The 19,843-nt window shown below is 49.1% G+C and overlaps 1 protein-coding gene across 9 annotated transcripts in view; it reads right to left on the bottom strand.

Moving 5' to 3' along the window:
* RGS8 (regulator of G protein signaling 8) overlaps window positions 1–19,843 on the bottom strand; it is a 52,243-nt gene that overhangs the window by 7,845 nt on the left and 24,555 nt on the right. Inside the window, exons 1-6 of one of the 9 annotated variants that reach the window (XM_068141492.1) lie at window positions 17,816–17,844; window positions 17,489–17,547; window positions 15,455–15,960; window positions 13,432–13,533; window positions 12,435–12,499; window positions 1,089–1,255 (exon numbers count right to left, since the gene is read on the bottom strand). In XM_068141492.1, the coding sequence (XP_067997593.1) occupies window positions 1,089–1,255; window positions 12,435–12,499; window positions 13,432–13,533; window positions 15,455–15,480 (360 nt within the window). In that variant the 5' untranslated portion in view covers window positions 15,481–15,960; window positions 17,489–17,547; window positions 17,816–17,844. Of the gene's footprint in view, window positions 1–1,088; window positions 1,256–12,434; window positions 12,500–13,431; window positions 13,534–15,454; window positions 15,961–17,488; window positions 17,574–17,815; window positions 17,918–19,843 lie in introns of those variants that run through there. The other 8 variants (XM_068141493.1, XM_068141490.1, XM_068141491.1 and 5 more) reach the window with 8 other exon arrangements.

Raw genomic sequence — 19,843 nt, forward strand, 5'->3', positions numbered from 1 at the left:
TGTGACTGCACTTTTTGTTCAGCTCTGAGTTGCTGCTTGCATCCTTTATGAGGTCTAATTGAGTTGGGAGTTAGTCAGCAGATAAACACTCCTCCCTGGAGAGTCAACAAGTTAGTCATTCGTGGGATGCTTCTATGCAAAATGTCCTGCAAGAACTGAGCCCAATACCCTGCCAGAGGATTGATAGTAAATGAGAGGAGCAAGGTGAAATACTCGTAGGGAGCTGAGAGAGGTTAGGAAATGCAGGTTGTGGTTGCCAGCAAACTCACTGGCTGTGACTAATTTAGCATCATCAAAGTAGTTGCCCTCACCAGGGGACGATGAGTCACCACAAGCAGAGGCAGCTGTAGCAGGCAGGATGGCATTCCCATCCTCCTTATCCACTCCTCACTATCACTTTGGGGTGAGAGGGTTCCTGGAGCCCCCAGCACCGAATAGGATAGGATAGGATAGGATAGGATAGGATAGGATAGGATAGGATAGGATAGGATAGGATAGGATAGGATAGGATAGGATAGGATAGGATAGGATAGGATAGAATTAACCAGGTTGGAAGAGACCTTTGAGATCATCGAGTCTAACCTACCATCCAACACTATCTAATCAACTAAACCATGGCACCAAGCGCCCCTTAAACACCTCCAGCAGATGGTGATTCCACCACCTCCCTGGGCAGCACATTCCAATGGCCAATCACTCTTTCTGTTATGTGAAGAACTTCTTCCTAACATCCAGTCTAAACCTCCCCTGGTGCAGCTTGAGACTGTGTCCTCTTGTTATGGTGCTGGTTGCATGGGAGAAGAGATCAACCCCAACCTGGCTACAACCTCCCTTCAGGTAGCTGTGGACAGCAATAAGGTCTCCTCTGAGCCTCCTCTTCTCCAGGCTAAGCAACCCCAGCTCCCTCAGCCTCTCCTCATAGGGCTTATGCTCCAAACCCCTCCGCAGCTTTGTTGCCCTTCTCTGGACACATTCCAGTAACTCAACATCTTTCCTAAACTGAGGGGCCCAGAACTGGACACAGTACAAAGGCCCCAACCTGTGGAGATGGACCTGCAGCCTGTGCCCCCGGGCTCTGTCATACCAACCTCTCGTGGGGCCTGCACGTCAATGAACTCCTCGAAGATCCGCTGCGCCTTGGCCGCCAGCTTGGCTGCCGAGCGCGTCTTCTTGAAGTCCTCGCAGGCGAGCCAGAACTCCAGGTTTTCCTCACTGAACTCTGTCTTCAGGAAAGCACGGAAAGCAGCCAGCCCATCTGCAAGAGAAATGTGGGGAGTCACAAGGGGAGGAGAAAGGGGGTGAGGAGACGTCACTCCATCCACCTTGCCTACAAAAGACTGTTTGATTTTTCTCCCATGGTCTGTGGTGCCAGGACTCGTCCACAACTTCCACCATTGTGCCAGCTGGACTGTTGTGAGCTGCCACAAAGCCAAGCATCATTTGCTGCTGCTCTGAAAGAGTGTTTTACCAGTTACCATGTCAAAAGGTTTCTTTGAGATCCTTGAGCCTTGAGATCCTTGAGAGCCATGAGCCTGCAGTGTGCCCAGGTGGCTAAGAAGGCCAATGGCATCCTGGCCTGTATCAGTAACAGTGTGGCTAACAGGAGCAGGGATGTCATTCTGCCCCTGTACTCAGCACTGGTTAGGCCACACCTTGAGTCCTGTGTCCAGTTCTGGGCCACTCAGATTAGGAAAGATGTTGACTTGCTCGAAGGTGTCCAGAGAAGGGCAGCAAAGCTGGGGAGGGATTTGGAGCACAAGCCCTATGAGGAGAGGCTGAGGGAGCTGGGGTTGCTTAGCCTGGAGAAGAGGAGGCTCAGGGCAAACCTTATTGCTCTCTACAAGTCCCTGAAGGGAGGTTGTAGCCAGGTGGGGGTTGGTCTCTTCTCCCAGGCAACCAGCACCAGAACAAGAGGACACAGTCTCAAGCTGCACCAGGGGAGGTTTAGGCTGGATGTTAGGAAGAAGTTCTTCACATAACAGAAAGAGTGATTGGTCATTGGACTGTGCTGCCCAGGGAGGTGGTGGAGTCACCATCCCTGATAGTGTTTAGGAAGATATTGGATGGGGTGCTCAGTGCCATGGTTTAGTTGATAATATAGTGTTGGATGATAAATTGGACTAGATGATCTCAAAAGTCTCTTCCAACCTGGTCTATTCTATTCTATTCTATTCTATTCTATTCTAAAGCTCTTCTGGAAACCACCAGGCTTCCACAACAGGGTCTCTCTGCCGCAGACTTTCGTACGTGTTAATGCAACAGGTTGTAACGTCCTATGTGTCATTAAGAGAGACCTTGAATAAAACACAGCATCTGTGGACTTGTGTCCTATGCTTTCTGTCACTTTGCTTTATTGCCTAGCGTCGTATTTTTAGTTCTCATTTAAACAGAGGAGGGATCTTGGAGAGGCTGACTGTTACAGCTACGACAAAGGGGAGAAGGAAAGGACGTGGCCTAATTACTGCTTGTCTAGTCGGTGGTAAAAGTGTTCTTATCACTTGTTAATGCTTAGCAATTGTGACATTTCAGTAATGTAATCTGAGTCAGCCAGGGCAGATTAGAAATATGGAGAGATTTATTAGGCAATCTGTGTCCTCTTCAACCCCTGCCTGGGTGTATTTTTGGACACAGCTATTGCTTTTTATTTCCTTTCTCTGAATGGTACCGGCAGAGTTGAAGGAGCTGAAGGTTTCACACATGCTCTTTCTCCTTCCTTTAGCCTTGGGATAAATCTGGTTCCTAATTTCATTTATTTCTTTTTTTTTTCTTTCTTTCCAGTAACATGTTTCTAACTTTTTCTGGTCTTTTCCTGTAGGGTCTGAGTATTTGTAGCTCATGACTGGAAACCTCCTGAGTCACTGCTGGCTGCTTCCAAGCAAGTGTTTAAAAATATTTAGGGAATTGGGAATGCACTTGGCAAGGTCATACTCCCTGAAAGGATGAGAGGAACAAGTGCATGTGTGCCCAGCAGGGATAGACAAAGGCTGACAAAGGTTTGGAGGACCTGAACTCCTGCAAGGCTTGCAGCTCCACCTGCTCCCCTTCTGCTGTGCAAGGTCTTGGCAGTGCTGCCTGTCCTCCTTCCTCCAGTGGCAGGGAGCATGGGAGCTCAGTCAGAACTCAAGGGGTGGTGCCTGATGCTTGGTGTGGGTCATTCTCATGCGTTCTCAGCACACCCAGTTTCACAAGGGACAGGGGCTAGCCATGCCGTGGGATCCATCACAAACTCCCTTTTGTCCTTTCCTGTACCTGGTATGTGAGGGGAAACAGCAATGGAACACTGCCCTTTCCCCCCCTGGTGTGTCCTAATCTTATTCCTGCTTCTCTTGTTTCTGGTAACAGCTCGGGGCATGGAGATTTTTTTAGTCCTAGGTCCTGAGCCTCAAGTCCTAAGAAATAGAGCCAAATATTGAGCAGCAACTGACAACTCTATATCCGGCTGTGTAGAAGGCAACAGAGATGTTTGACTGTCCAGATTCTCCAAGGGAAAGGCAGAAAAGATATTAAGAGCAAACAAACTGAACTACAGGCTGAACCTCTCCACTCTGTGCTTCTCAAAGCTCCTTCATTACTGGGCTCTGCACTGAGTGCTCCACCAGCAGCCTGCCTTGCAAAGAGCACGGCAATCGGCAGCTGAACTATGTCCTACCCCAGCCATGCTTGCTTCTGTCAGCCCCAGCAGGGTGAGAAATAGCTGTATCATATCAACATGTCCTGCCACTTCTTAATTAATGCCCTTCTAGCAGATGATCAAGCTTCAAACTACTATTGCCGGCAAAGTGAGGGCTCTTGTCCGTGAGCACTGCAGAGCAATTAGTGCAAATTGTGGGTTCAGAGCCGAGACAATGATGTGACTTTAGCCCTGGAGAAGCCTGCAGAGCAGAGAGTGCCTAGGGCATCTCCAGGAGCAGGCTACTCATCAGGATCATGCTACCCACGGCTGCTTTGAGCCTCTCTCAAGAGGATAAGTGTGGTGAACGAGAGAGCTGCTTTAGGGCTGGTTCTCTCCCTGAAATCTAGGGGACAGAAAAAGATTTCAAAACCTGTATCCCCCCCCTTAATGCCTATAAAATTCACAGGGCCTGTGTGGGAGCAAGGGGAGGACTTAAGTAAACAGCAGAGATGCTTTGCAGGAGGAAATTGAAAGGACACAACAGGAGGCTGACAGGTCTCGGAGAGAAGAAAGTACAAAATGGGGATAGCAGCAGTTCCCTGAGCTGTATGTCATTCTGTATGCCATCCTGTCTGACATTAAATATTCCAGCACTCAAACACACTGCTAGGACTATACAGCCTCTGCTGTGTGACCCCCCCAGAGGTCTTGCTCCCCTTTCTCTGTCCTGGTCTTTTTTCCACCCCCCCTTTTTCCTCTACAGCAGCCCCAGGGCCCCAGCACTGACAGAGGATCACTTGCAGAAGCAGCAGCTTTGCGTGGCAAACCGAGTATCTGCAGAATATAATATCTGCTAGAAGGAGAGGACGTCATGATTGATGAGGTGAGAAAGGCGTTGGCTTCAGCCCTGCCCTGGAGAGCAGCTGCAGCAGGTCCCTCTTGAGACCAGGAGGTTTCCATATGCTCTGCCTCCTGCTCTTACGTCAATCAGCTCCTTTTTATCTCAAAATAAGTTTAGACAGCAAGAGAGATAAATAATAATGCCTGGCTGTTCTCCACTTTTATGTGTTGCTGTTGTGCCCTCCTCACAGGCTTTGAGGAGCTGGGAATGACGAGGCTGGACCTGGGAGGACCTTGCAGAGAAGGCTTTGGACACAGAAGAGGTCATCCTTGACTTGAGGCTGCTTGGCTCACCACAGATTTAATCTTTAGCCTTTGACTGCCTGCCAGGATGTACAGCTGTGCCTGGCAGACGGAGTTTAGAGATGGGAGCCCACAGGACAGCACAATAGTATACCACTGCTCACAGGGTTTCCATGGAACAATGACAAATCTGATTGAAGGGGCAGGAGGGCAGTTAGGTGTGGGGGCTGGCCTGGAATTTGACCTGCATGCTGACTTTCATCTCCTCCTGCACATCTCCTTGATGGCTATCAAGGAAACATCGCTCATGAAGGATCAATGTTTCCAAGCTCACCCCACCCAACTGGACAGCTCTTTTGCCGGGGCAGCCAGCACTGGGTCACAGTGTGATATGAGCAGGAGAGCATCACCTCTTGGGTGAGCCTCCAGAAATATTCTGGAAGATGGTAGAAGCATCTGAGAAGTTCAGTTCCAAAGGGATGCTTTACCCAAAAAAGCATGGAAATTGAAAGCAGAATTAGAAGTCTTCAGATGCAGCAGCAGCAGATCTCCTAAAGACACAGCTATCCAAGAAGACAGAGATGTGCTGGTACAGATGCAAGACAACTGTTGGACACTTACTCAGGAATTTGACCCAAGAGTAGTGAGACCAGTTTGAAGCCAAAGAAGGAAATCAGTGCTGATGGAGCAGATAGGGTTAAGGCAAAGAAACTGAGGTCTACTGTCAAGAGCAGAGTGTCAAGTGTCTGAAAGAGGAGCAGAAGACATTTGCTTTTTACTTTTGCATTATAAATGTCAACTTCAAAATGTTCTGCTCTCCACTCAAATACACCAAGGGAATGCACAAGAGGATTGTCAGGAAGGATTGTGCAAGTATTTGTGCATCACCCCATCTCAAGACCTTGCAGCTATGACCCTGCAGGTCACCTGAGGCAGATCAATGTCTGTGTGAGGACAGGGACCCAGATGCTCCTGATGTCCTAGTCAAATATTGTTCTTCAGGCCATGGAGAGTGGACACAAACTGGAATACAGGAAGTTCCATCTCAAGATGAGGAAAAACTTCTTTACTGTGAGAGTGTGGGACCACTGGACCAGGCTGCCCTGGGAGTTTGTGGAGTCTCCTTCTCTAGAAAATTTCAGGACCTGTCTGGATGCGTTCCTGTGTGACATGCTCTGGGTGATCCTGCTTTGGCAGGGGGATTTGACTCAATGATGTCTAGAGGCTCCTTCCCACCCCTACCATTCCATGGTTCTATGAGTGAGTCCTTTCCAGCAAGGAAGGCAGTAGAGGAAAGGACTAAACTGGCTAGCACAAAACACAACAGGTCTTAACTCCAGCAGCATGGGGAAGAGTGGAGATTAGTGGCTTAAATCATTCAGGCAGACAGCGCAATAACCAGGCATTAGCCACTGTCAGAGTGAAAAAGCAATCAACAATCATTACTTTAATGCATGCATTTCACACCACCAGGGTGATCAGCACTTCATGTAGGCAATAAAGGTAGAGCCCTTATGGCTGGTAGATGAATGGATTAGCTCTGTGGAGCATGTTGGGTCCAGGGTTAAAGAGACAAGGCCACAATGCTCTGTACAGCATTTGTGCACGCTCTCACTGCTGCTTAGCACTGCTGCATGAGTGTGAGCTGCCTGTCACCAGCACAATGCTAATGGTAATGCTATTCTGGCTTAGAAAGAACTAGGAGTAGGCTGGGATATTCCTGTGCTGTGTAGGAAGAGGAGCAATGTGTAGACAACAGTAGGAGGAGGGCAACAACAAAGTTTGGGCAGAAGAGCAGAGAGATCACAAAACATGGGTGGAGGAGGGGAAACAAAACAAAACAAAACAGAACACATAAAAATAAAAAACATTACCCTTGATGCAAAACTGGAAACTCAGCACAAAGGGTTGTTGCCTGGGATGCTTTGTTGAAAAGTGACTAAGGGCTGAGGACAGACTGTCCTGCTGGATTCTGGACAAATGACAAGCCCTGTGTCCAGCCCCGCAAGGGATGCAGAATGAGACATGCCATTGCTTGTGTTTCCCTCCAGCAGCCTGTCAAGAGAAATCTCCATCTGGCTGACCAGTCTGCACCTCCTGGGCATGGGTACAGAGCAGGGATTGCTCCTCAGTTACTCTCATGTGTGCACACACTCTGTGGACCACACTGAGCCCCACTTCCCTGGGAGTCATTGCTGCCACGAAATGGGGAAAGATGCCAAAATCTAGCGTGCTCAAACCACTGGTTTTGCTCCCTGAGCACCCAAGGGAGCATCCTACATATGATCCATCTCTTACTCTCTCATCTCCCTACTGAAAGCAAGATCATACTCCTCTCTCCTGTTTCTTGCCTCTCTCAGAAGCTGTGGCCCAAGGGAGCGCTGCTACTCCATGCTTGCATCTCTGGCAGTGAGCTCAGACAAGGCTGCTGCTGTAAAAAAGGCGACTGACTGGCTGACCCTGTGGTTTCAAGCTGACTTGCTTCACCCATTAGCAAAACCAAGCAGGGTATTGCATTGACCTATTCACCTGGGGCTGTCAATGAAAGAGAGCTGAGCTGCAGCCTACTAGTCAGCACCAGTTTCTCTACAAGAACTAGGCTGAGGGATGCTGAACTCCCAATGCCAGTGCAAAAGGAAAGTGTGGCAGAAACCAGCTTTCTGCCTTTCCTACTCACAGGCTCTTGCTAATGGCAACACAAATTATTCTTTAACTGACCAGGGAATTAATTCAAATCAAGCCACTCTATACAGGACTGTGGCCCAGCCTGGGAATCCCTGGAAAAATGCAACTGCTTCTAAAGCCAGAGGTTTTCAATCCTCCACTCAAGATACTGCCAGGCAGCAGCATGTCAGGATCTAACACTGCCTACAGAGGTCAATCATTATAACAATCAGGGGAGAGGGAAGGGCGGGTTCCACAGGGCCAGCACACTTCAAATGATGCTTGACCAAAATGAGCATAATGACACCCTCCACAGAGCCTATCTAATGCTCAGGACACTGCCATTTGGACACTCATGAAAATAGGAAGTGGAAGAGTACAGGTTGTTTGCTTCTCCCACGAAGAGTAGCAGTTCTGAGTGTACAGGAGCAGGCTGCTCACCTTGGCACATCACTGAGTCTTTTAGGCAGATATGATCCACTTCCTTGCTCTTTCAAACTGTTTTTGCCCCTGTCCAACCCCTTGCAATACTACCCTCCAAAGACTGCCCAATTTTCAGCTGCTACATCCAGCTCCTGAGTGCTACTTGAGGTTTATTCCCCAAAGGACACATTGGCTGGAAGCTACCAAAAACCACCATCACATCTGGCTTAACAGAAAGCCCCACTCAAGCCCCTGCAATCAGCATGAGTCTCCTTCAAAAACAGAGGAACTGTCCATCTAGGGAAGAAAGAGTTTGTGACAGATGTGTCAAGCAGAAGTGCTCTACCTGCTGATGCTGTGAGCCCCAGGGGAAATTCTCCCTGGGCCCAGCTGGTGCTTAGCCCATGCCCCCAGGCATGAATTCTTTTTCACCCTGGCTAATGCTGTTCACCTGAGCAGTCACAGGGGAATTAGACTGAAAGTGTTCTGTCCTTCTTTTGGCACGAAAAGTAGCATATTGGCTGGCAGCTTCACTGCAGACAGATGCAGGCCAGGCACTGCTTTTATTACTCTCCAATTTTGGTCAGATAAAGCACAAGATTCCCTTTACCTGTCTATCATCAGCACATGTCTAACAGCACAAGTGCCACTCTTTGTTCTGCTTTCATAGCAGACATTTGGCAGTCCCTCTGTGGTTTGGACACAGGTACACATAAGCAAAAGCACAGCACAATTCCTTTTATGGATATACACTCTTCTCTCCTTCAAACCAGTGGAACTAAAATAACACTTTTGTTTCAACAGAGCTTTGTGGTATTTGCATCATTCCAAGGCTTGACTGCCAGGCTAGCAATTCCAGAAACTTCAGGTGCAGAGCAGTTGTAATATATTCCTTTAGAAAGCAATTTATCAAACAACAAATATATAGAATAGAATAGAATAGAATAGAATAGAATAGAATAGAATAGAATAGAATAGAATAGAATAGAATAGAATAGAATAGAATAGACCAGACCAGGTTGGAAGAGACTTTTGAGGGCATCAAGTCCAACCTATCACCCAGCACCATCTAATCAACTAAACCATGGCACCAAGCACCCCATCCAGTCTCTTCCTAAACACCTCCAGGGATGGTGACTCCACCACCTCCCTGGGCAGCACATTCCAATGGCCAATCACTCTTTGTGTGAAGAACTTCTTCCTCACATCCAACCTAAACCTCCCCTGGTGCAGTTTGAGACTGTGTCCTCTTGTTCTGGTGCTGGTTGCCTGGGAGAAGAGACCAGCCCCCCCCCCCCGGCTACAACCTCCCTTCAGGTAGTTGTAGACAGCAATAAGGTCTCCCTTGAGCCTCCTCTTCTCCAGGCTAAGCAACCCCAGCTCCCTCAGCCTCTCCTCATAAGGCTTGTGCTCCAAACCCCTCCCCAGCTTTGTTGCCCTTCTCTGGACACCTTCGAGCAAGTCAACATCTTTCCTAAACTGAGGAGCCCAGAACTGGACACAGGACTCAAGGTGTGACCTAACCAGTGCTGAATACAGGGGCAGAATGACCTTCCTCCTCCTCCAGGCAGTATATATATATATATTTTGTCACCAACCACCAGGCAATGTCACTGTGACTGCTGATAAAAAAAAAAAAAGAGAAAAAGATTAATTTACATTTTAAAGATCACCTTCTGTTGCTATTAGGAACTGAATATTTTTCATTAGGTGCCAGGGAGTTATCAGAATTACTTTCCGTTCTAGAGACGGGGGATCAGGAATGAAAAATCCTGATAATTTATTTATCACTCTGTAAGGCTAATTTATTAATAAAAGCAGAGCCTCTCGTGGAGGCTGAGGGATGAAATAATTGAGCTAAGGTTTGATTCGGCAGTCGCAGCAGTCAGCCGAAGAGGGGGCAGCCTGTGTGAGGTCAGCGCACAGATGAGTGAAAATCCACTGCCTTTTGTAACCAAAGCACTTTTAGAATAAACCAGGTTGGAAGAGACCTTCAAGATCATCACGTCCAACCTATCATCCAACACCACCTAATCAACTAACCCATGTAACCAAGCACCCTGTCAAGTCTCCTCCTGAACACCTCCAGTGGCGGTGACTCCACCACCTCCCCGGGCAGCCCATTCCAATGGGCAATCACTCTCCGTGTAAAACTTCCTCCTGACCTCCAGCCTGAACTTCCCCTGGCGCAGCCTGAGACTGTGTCCTCTTGTTCTGGTACTGGCTGCCTGGGAGAAGAGACCAACCTATGCCTGTTTACAACCCCCCTTCAGGTAGTTGTAGAGAGCAATAAGGTCACCCCTGAGTCTCCTCCTCTCCAGGCTAAGCAGTCCCAGCTCCCTCAGTCTCTCCTCATAGGGCTTGTGTTCCAAGCCCCTCACCAACTTCGTTGCCCTTCTCTGGACTCGTTCCAGCAACTCAACATCCTTCCTAAACTGAGGGGCCCAGAACTGGACACAGTACTCGAGGTGTGGCCTAACCAGTGCAGTGTACAGGGGCAGAATGACCTCCCTGCTCCTGCTGGCCACACTGTTCTTGATGCAGGCCAGGATGCCATTGGCCCTCCTGGCCGCCTGGGCACACTGCAGGCTCATGTTCATCCTACCATCAACCAGCACCCCCAGGTCCCTCTCTGCCTGGCTGCTCTCCAGCCACTCTGACCCCAGCCTGTAGCACTGCATGGGGTTGTTGTGGCCAATGTGCAGAACCCAGCAATTGGATGTGTTAAATCTCATGCCATTGGATTCTGCCCATCTGTCCAGCCTGTCGAGGTCTCTCTGCAGAGCCTCTCCACCCTCTAGCAGATCAACTCCTGTCCCCAGCTTGGTGTCATCAGCAAATTTAGTATCATTCATTCAGGGTTGGAAGGGACCACAAGGATCATCTAGTTCCAACCCCCCTGCCACGGGCAGGGACACCCCACACTAGATCAGGCTGGACAGAGCCTCATCCAGCCTGCTCTTAAACACCTCCAGGGACGGGGCCTCGACCACCTCCCTGGACAACCCATTCCAGGGTTTCACCACTCTCATGGTGAAGAACCTCCTCCTCACATCTAGCCTGAATCTCCCCACCTCCAGCTTCATTCCATTCCCCCTAGGCCTGTCACTACCTAAGATCCTGAGAAGTCCTTCCCCAGCCTTCCTGTAGGCCCCCTTTAGATACTGGAAGGCCACAGTATCTGAAGGGATACTGATGATAGACTCAATGCCCTCATCCAGAGCTGCAGTCTGTATCTAATAAGGGAAATTTCAGCTTTTAAACTGATGAAGGAAGAACAAGGGCTGGAGTACAGAGCAGTAACACTGATGTGAATATCCTGTTCTCCCTCCTCCCCACCCCCCCTCTCCCTAGGCACTTCATAGTCTCTTTGGTGCATTTTCCCCTTCTTGTTTGGAATTTGCACAAAAGGAACGTTCTCCCTTAGCCATACCCAGCTACACCATAGGTTGGTTTTTTTTTCCATTTATTATTTTTTCCCCCCTTACTGGCTGCAGGAGCAATGATCTCAACGAGATACTGCTGCTAAAATTACATACTGCTTTTTCTGCCTTGGACAGCCGGCTTGTTTAAAGTTGTCACTTAATTCCCTGCCAAAACTGTTGTCATCTCAGTAGAAACCCAGCAAAATTACACTTAATTTAATGCAATAATATAACTCCTCGATTTATGTTTTGAAATACAAGGGCTGAAAACCCTGATTCTCTAAAGCAAGCCAGACAGGGCCTTATTGCAACGGAACAGTTCGCCGCCCACATTGACTTTTCCGCAGCCCTGCCTCGCTCTTGGTTTATTCCCCAACAGAAACACATTAGTGAACCTGTGCTGCTGTGAACTTGGCAGCCTTGTGTAGGATTTCTCAGCGTGGCAACGTTGGTGAGGCAGAAGGATGTCTGCTGAGCAGACCTGATACGATTGATCTCTTGAAGGGAGCGAGGTGCACCCATTAGATGTTTGCATAAGGTGGCTGGACGTGAAATCTCCAGGTTTGCTTTGGTAACTGTAAATTAGATTCTGCTACGGGCTACCACGCATGATTTCTCTGTCACAGAGCAAGTTGTTCAAGGTTACTGAACCATGCACACTGTTGTGTTGTAGCATTCCCAGCAAAAGCCACGCTTTGGCACAGCGTAGCTGCACAGAAGAGCAGCTGGAGGACGAGAAGTCACCGTTGTGGATCTCAGGGGGCTTTAGTGAGCTGAGAACCTGCCATTTGCCTGTGCAGAAAGAATGGACCCAGGGGCACAAGCTGATGGGTGGTACACACTGCTACAGCCTTGGGCTCCTGGCTCCATTGCATGTCCAGGAGCTGGACAAGGCTAGATCTTGGGGTGATGGCTTTGGCAGTTGTTGTGACCCAGTCAGGAGTAATGCCAGGAAAGGAACCCACAGAAACTCACTCTCTTGCCTTATAACAATAGGACAAGTCTTGCCTGTAAATAAATGTGGCTGTTGCCTAATGGGTATCAAGCAGCTACCCAAGGGACAATTCCTGTGTCCAAGGGACTGCTCCAACACAGACTTTGCCTTACTTACAACCAATATTGAGGGCACAAGGGGGAAAAAGAAGTAGAATTTGATCTCTACTCACATTTATGGGACAAGAGGACATCAAAAGAATCTGCCCATCTCGTTGCTTCTTCTGTTGACAGTCTTCTGGAATGAAAGGAAGAGGCAAGTTACAGACAGCCCATGGCTACTGATCCCCTCTGGGGCTGTTTGACAAGGACACTGAGGGAGGCTGGAATTCTCGCTTAGCTTTGGAGGTCTGCAGTGTAGAGGTCTCCATGTGAGTACGTCACCCTGGGCTCCCTTTAGAAACAGTGAGGTGATACCAGGGGACTTCAGGAACTTGACTCTCTTCATCTCAAATCCCCAGGTAGGTGGGTAAAATGGGCCAGATGAATCACATCTGAAAAGGGACCAATTTTTCCTCATTGCCTCTAAGCAGCAGAAGCCCAGGGAACGAGTTCAGATGTAGACATTTACATTGCAAAAGCCAAAAGTCAAGCGAGATGAAACCCACCTCTGCAGAAGTGTTTATTTCTCTTTCCTGGCTTTCAGGGGAAGGTTAAAGTCTTAGCTCAGACGTAAGCAGTGTGATTTGTAATCAGATGAATCCCATCCAGCTCATCTCAAATCAGGACTCTTAAGCATCTACCTTAAGCATTGTGCAAACTAACCCAGGACTTTTTGGTCGTGTCTAATAGCAAGGCTTAGCTGAAGAGGACTGTGACCTGAAACTGCTGATCACTTCTTGTACTGAGTCAACAGCTCAGACTGTGATTTACAATGACAGAGGGGTAAATTATGTCCTCAGACACACGCTGACATGTCCCACGTACAGCAGTGGGGACCACACACATGTTCTGTCTCACAAGAGAACTCATATCAACCATCCAGGTATCCTCTGAGGCTGCTCCAGCTGGACCAGTGCTGTTTTGGTTTCCTCCTTCCTTGTGGCTAGAAGAACTGGTCAAAGTTTATACAAAGGACAATAAAAGGAAGACAATACTAGAAGGGGGTGGTGGGGCAGGGCAGGGAAGGACAGAAATGGGGTTGGGGCGGGATGCTGCAGCTATACTCACTTCAAAGCCCGGTTGGGCTTGTCCGGAAGAATAGCTGTGAAATCATTATATGAGTCTGATTTGTGAGACAGGCAGCCCAGGCGAGTCCTCATCCCTCTGTTCCTGTGGTCGATGTGAGGGAGCAGGGGTGTGAGCAAGGGAAAACCAAAGAAGATGCTGATTATAAGTCTAGCCAGAGTGGCCAAAAAAAACCAACCCAAAACCAACAAAACCAAAACACAACCACAACCAAAAAAACCTCAGTGGCTCTGTGTCCTTGGTTCCCTCATGTGTGGGAGGGACCCTGAACTGTCTCCAGGAAGATGTCAAGCAGACTCTAAGGATGGAGCAGCTGAAGGCTCACCCACACCAGTCATTCAGCTGCTCCAACTGGCAAAAAGACAGTTAAAGGTTGTGCTTTGGGATGGTTTCTTGGAAAGACCTGCTCTCCTCAGGTGTGGGAGGACAGCAAAGGGCAGCAATACCAGAAATCAGCCAGCATGATCCACCAGCACCAGAAACAGCTGAAATACCAGGTCTCGAGGGCAAGGTGGGACTGGAGGGAGAAGAGAGGGAGTAAGACACTTGCAAGGCGAGCCTGTGCTGCAGAGCCATAGGACCCTGGCCAGGATCGATCCCACAGAGCTTCTTTAGATCAGGGTTACATAAGCAGACTAAAACTGCCTCTTCCCTGACAAGCTTACCCAGGCAGAAAATAGCTTTATTGCTTTTTTTCCTCTAAATTTCAAACCAGCCTCAGAGCCTTTGCTCCTCTGCCAGCCCCTCACGTCCTTGCCAGCCCCTTCCTGGGGTAGCTGGCACATCCGCAGCATCCTCCGTTACATAACCCTGGGATGGGGAGGGATACAAAGGGAGAGGGTCACACAACACACACATGCACTGCTCAGGACCGGCACCATCTCCTCCCAAAAACCATACAGGCACTGGGTAATGGGTTTCTATCACCTCCAGAAGGGCAGAGCCTATGATTTGCCTCTCCAGCCCAAGGGCATCTCTTCTACCAGATTCCCTGGACACCATATCAGGCCATTCTTTCTTCCAGACCACGGGGGGAGGTTTTAGCAACCCAGTCTCCACCTGTCAGCTGGTTGGACCCACCTCCAAGCTAGAGCAAGCCCTTCTCCAAGCCCTGCTGTCAAGCAGATGTCAAAGACTTTCTGTGACTGCAGAGGGAAGTACAGTATTTTTTTTCCCCCCCTTCCATATGTAATCTTGCAAAATACTTCAGCACCAGCAACCGAGCCAGTCTGTAGCACACCCATTTCCTTCTCCTCCTGCCCTTCAGAGAATTTCTATTATTGCACATTTTAATGTAATCTTAAAGCAAATTAAATGTTAATTAAATGCAACGAGTGTCTCCCTGGCACAGCACAGGCAGCTCGCAGCATTTAACCAGCACACACACACAAAAAATACCCTGGAGCTCTTCAATCACCAGAATAGTTGAGCCTCAAACTCTGGCCCCATGGCTGGTGGTCTCAGGATGCAGTGCTACATAAGCCTCAGCTATCAGCACAGAAAGACTGTGTGCAAGGAGCCGTGCTCCTGGCTGAGCATGCTGGATGGACTCAAACGGACACTGAGTTCCATTACAGGAGCTTTCTGGTACCTTTCCTGATGCCTCCTACCATCAACCTTTATCTTCCCTGAACTGTTTGTTCTAGCAAGCTCACGAATTTCTCAGCAAGAGGTGTGACATGCATTACCGCAATGCTGCTCGGATTTCTCTCTGATGCCTGAGATCAAGGGACTGCAGCAGAAAAATCAGAGCATACAGGGGACAGGGATGCTGCACTATGAGCAAGGAGCTTGTCTCTCATGGAACAGCAGTCTCTAGGTGAGGGCTTCCAAGACAGGACACAGGAGAAAGTGAGGGATAGAAACAGGGTCTGCAGGATGCGGAGAGGCAAGGGAAGGGCAGGAGGGAAGAGGGGTCACTGCAGCAAGCTGAAAGGCTTGCTGGACGAGGTAGACAGCAACAGGATGGGCAGGGGTAAGAGATGCATCATGTCTTTTCAGTTACCTCCACGGGATCAGTAAGGCAGCCATTCAGGCATCCAGTTACAGTTAACCCTTTAACTGGCTGGCTTGGACAGCAGTCAGGGCTGTTTGCAGGAGGGATTTACTGTTTCGTGTCCTGGCATTTAAAAATATACCAAAGAATCCTCTGCAAGGAAAAGGAGGGCCCGTTGTTCTCAACCCATTTGATCCTTTGACCCTTAGTGCAGAAGGTCAGTTTTTCAAAGGAAGACGTTCAGAGTTGAGGGATGGTCACAGAAGAGAGAGACAGCATTTCCTTCTAAGACCAGGACCGCAGGTTAAGTCCAGCTTCAGGTCTAAAGTGTTTTGAGTTTGGCGTCACAGCTCACCAGGGAGCGGCAGGAGATGGCATTATCGTACTCATCATTCAACACCTCTGAAGGTCTCTCCTCAACAGGCAGAGCTCCGGGCTGACCTCGCTAAGATGACCAAACTACCTCTTGTCCCTGTCCCTCCAGGTCATGGCCAGGCATCATGGAAAAGCTGGCACTGCAAATAGAATAACAGGAGGACTTCACGCGTCTGCAGAGGTTGCTCCTACCATCAGCACAAGCTCAAGCACTCACACAGAAATAACTCCAGGAAAGCATCTCCTCTTCTGGGTGGTGGGAGCCTGTGGGAAACCACCAAGGAGATGCATGGTTTGCAAAGGGGAGGGAAAGAGGGAGGGAAATAGAGAAGGGCTGGCCAGGTCCCCAGGAACTTGGCACACAGGCAGCTGGCTGAACAAGTCTCACATCAGAGTGAGGGCAAGGTCCACCAGCCAGGAGACCAATAGGACAGATGGCAGGACTGGACAATGAGCAAAGGGCAAATGTTTCTTATTTGCCAGGACAGGGCCAAGCTCCACATAACCTCTGTGTTCTCTTGTCCAGAGGGAGCAACTGAGAAAGAGATAAAGGAGCTGATGAGAGCAGAGACTGAGGGCAAAGAAGCCAGGATCCTGCTCTGCTGGGGCCTGGGGAGATCCCAGAGCCTGGGCTGCCCAACACAACATCCCTTTTAAAACCTGATTACATTAAAAACGCACAAAGCCTCTTCCCAGCTAAATTAATGGGACTGGGATTGCACTCTATGCCAGTGAGTGCATTGCCTTAATCCCTACCCTGACCGGCTGCTTCGATGTGCTTTAACTGAAATCAATCCTTGTAATTCCTTAAGCCCCTTTAAATTTCCTCATTAACAGGCTCCCCCCCATGTGGGGCCACATCACATAATTTCCTAGGGTCCAGCAGTCCCTACTCTTCTTTCCTACTGCTGCTCCAAAGTGACAGCTGGAAGCAGAGCTGGGTGCCCTCTCCCTTGCAGCCTCCCCTAGCAGCTTGCTTTTGGGGGGTACTGTTATGAAACAGCCTTCTGCTTGCCCCTGTTCCCACTTGCTTGGCAGCCCCCCACAATGACAACCTGCACAGCTGAGCAGCACCCAACTTCCCTGTACTCCCAAAGTCTGAATACACGGACGCCAAGACCTACATCTCCCAGGAAGGTAATCCCACTGCTAGGCTGGGATCCCCCATGGACATTTCCTCTGATTGCAAAGAAATCCAATCAGGTATGACTTCAGAAATATAATCTGTGGTGTCTGGTAAAGGCATCCCAGTAGGGTTCCATGGTGAGGTTCTTTTGCCTTCCACTCCATCATTCACCCTATCTCCCCCTGCCATGAAAGGACCGGACCCCCAGTCAAGGAGAATTGCCAGTCTCGTCATGGATGTGTTTGGGGGGTTTCTCCTTGGGATACATTCAGGTTATCAAACCACCCCAGGAGAGATCACCTGAGCAAAGATAAAGAGGCCATCCCAGCAAGGAAAAAAATAAATTAAATAATAAATTAATTGGCAGCACAGAGGTTAAAAAAACCCAAACAAACACCACAAAACCATGAAAACAACACAAACCATGAGACCTGAAGGGCTTCAGGAGATTAAGACCATTCATTCACATGCAGAGAGAGCCAGAAAAAAACCTGAACACAGAAACACTGCAGACAGACAGACACGGAGAAAAAGATACTCACTGCCTTTGACCTGTCCTCTCTGCCGGTGCGTCTGAGCCGGCAGCGTGGTCAGAGAGGCTCTGGGGAGAGAGCAGAGCGATCTTCTTCAGTGACAACCCCCTGCACGGGGTGAAAGTCACACTTGGACACCCCTCGCCTCCCCACCTTTCTCCGGGCAGCAGCAGAGCAGCTCACAGCAGCTCTCTCGCATCCACCAAAACCCTACAGCAGGCTCAACCCAGCAGGCTGGGGCTCAGCTACGCAGCCGTCTCCCATCACCGCTCGTCAGTGGCACTGCCAATGAGCCCGGCAGAGCAGCACGTTCCGCTGCACCCCCTCCTCACCCACCTGGCAGCAGAAGCTCAGCTTGTCCCTCCTTGGAGATGGGGGACCGTGCCGCACGGGCGGTGGATGCCAGAGGCTGGCAGGGAGCATCTGGGGGCGGGGAAGGGGGGATGCCTGCGAAAGCGCTCGCTGTTGTCACCCTCGGTATGTTAGAATAAAGCACACGCCTGCATTGCTTTAGTCGGCTCCTCTGAGGGCTTAGGGAAGGTTTCTCCCCTCAGAGCACAGGCCATCAGGAGTTGCCACCGACAGAGGGGATGGGAGAGTTTTAATTAAAGAGCCCAAATGTTCAACATGACCAAGTGTCATCATTAACAGGCAAAGGAGCACCTTATTGCAGGGCATGGGACGGCAGAAGGAAAAACATCCACCTGGCAAGTCAGTGGTGTGACCAACCCTTTGCATCTATCCCTCTTTCCCTCACCTGAGGCATGCAGTCCTGCTTGGTCCCTGTGGTGTGACCAACCCTTTGCATCTATCCCTCTTTCCCTCACCTGAGGCATGCAGTCCTGCTTGGTCCCTGCAATCTCCATTGGTGCACTCCCCACAGACTACCTTTCACTTTTCTCTCCTGTACCCACACTTCCACCCTCCACAGACTGTATGTGGGGTGTCCAGTGCACCCCACTGACTCTAAAATCAACCTAACGCATGGCACTGATGCGGTGGGGCTGCAGCTCAGCCCAGCCATCAATGACAATATCTAGATGTCACCCATGCACTGGTATGGGTCACTAGCTCACTGAGGAGGGCTCAAGCCATGGGCTTTCCACTGCTCTTCTGATCCTGACAAAGCTGACTACAATTTAAAGTATATTATCATAATAATTTTAAAGTCTTTGCCCTTTCCCTGGAGGTTTATAATCCCCTGCCTCTCTTCTGCTAAAACGCTGCTGGGCCTGATGTCCTGGTGCTACCAGCAGGAGATACGTCTTGAGACAGCACATTGCCACCAGGTAACATCCCTGGAGAGAGACAGAGTCCATCCTGCAAAGCCACCAGGATTAGCAGCACTGCAGCAATGATCCCAGCTCTCCATCATTTTGGATCTCCTCCTTCACAACTCAGTGTGGCAAGGAAATATTTGCCTTGTTCTCACCCTCCCATTACAAAGCCCAGGTCATCCTAACTCAGATTAATCATGTCTCTGGTTATCAGAAGACAAGCACTGAACAAAATGCCACTGTTGATACAATCTCCTCTAAGCCAAGGTCAAAGGTTGAGGTTCATCTCATGCCTCTGGTACAACAGGATGGTTTGTTCATGTTAAATAACAGTCAGCTTCAGCCCTTGCCCCAAACCCAAGCCAAATTTAATCCAACATCACTGAGAGTTTAGCTTCTAAGATGTCATTTTTGTTTTAATGCAGCTCCACACTTCCAGGTTCTCTCTGGGCAACCACAGCATGTCACGAGTGACACTGTTTCCATAATCCTTCCAGGACATCTCTCAGATCTCATTTATACCCACAGACATTATAGGGTGGGGGAGGTCAACCAAATTGTTCAATCAGTAACACTCCAGATGATTCTGCTCCATTATTCAGGTAAATGGACTTTACTGCAGTCTCAAAAAGGTCAACAACTCTGATCTGCTAACTCTGGATGAGATAGATCAGAGGACCACACAAGCAGTCCTGCTTCTCTTCCTTTTATACCACCTCATGGCCACCACCAATACAGAGAGAGAGAGACCCCAGTCCCTGTTTCTCCAGTGCATCACTGCACCTTTCCATGATCTCACTGAGATTCTGGAGCAACCCACAAACGACTCTGAAGATCAATGAGTTTTTACATCTAGTTCCCTAGGCCAGGTGTGAGTTAATGAAGAACAAAAATAAGTGAACTGTGTTGACATAGGCTCTATAGGAAATGTAATTAAATTGCAGATAAAGGGAATTATGTTTTTACAAGGTAATATTTTAGAAAGCTTCTGTGCAGTAGAAGAGGTTTAGAGTAAATTCCTTCTAAAATAGCCCTCCTGCTTCTGACTACTCTGTGGCTTCTATTTAAAAGCTTTTAATAAAATAAC

The sequence above is a fragment of the Melanerpes formicivorus genome, unplaced genomic scaffold (assembly GCF_026170545.1).
Source record: "Melanerpes formicivorus ecotype bairdi unplaced genomic scaffold, bMelFor1.0.p_v2 SCAF_7, whole genome shotgun sequence".
Lineage (NCBI taxonomy): Eukaryota > Metazoa > Chordata > Aves > Piciformes > Picidae > Melanerpes > Melanerpes formicivorus.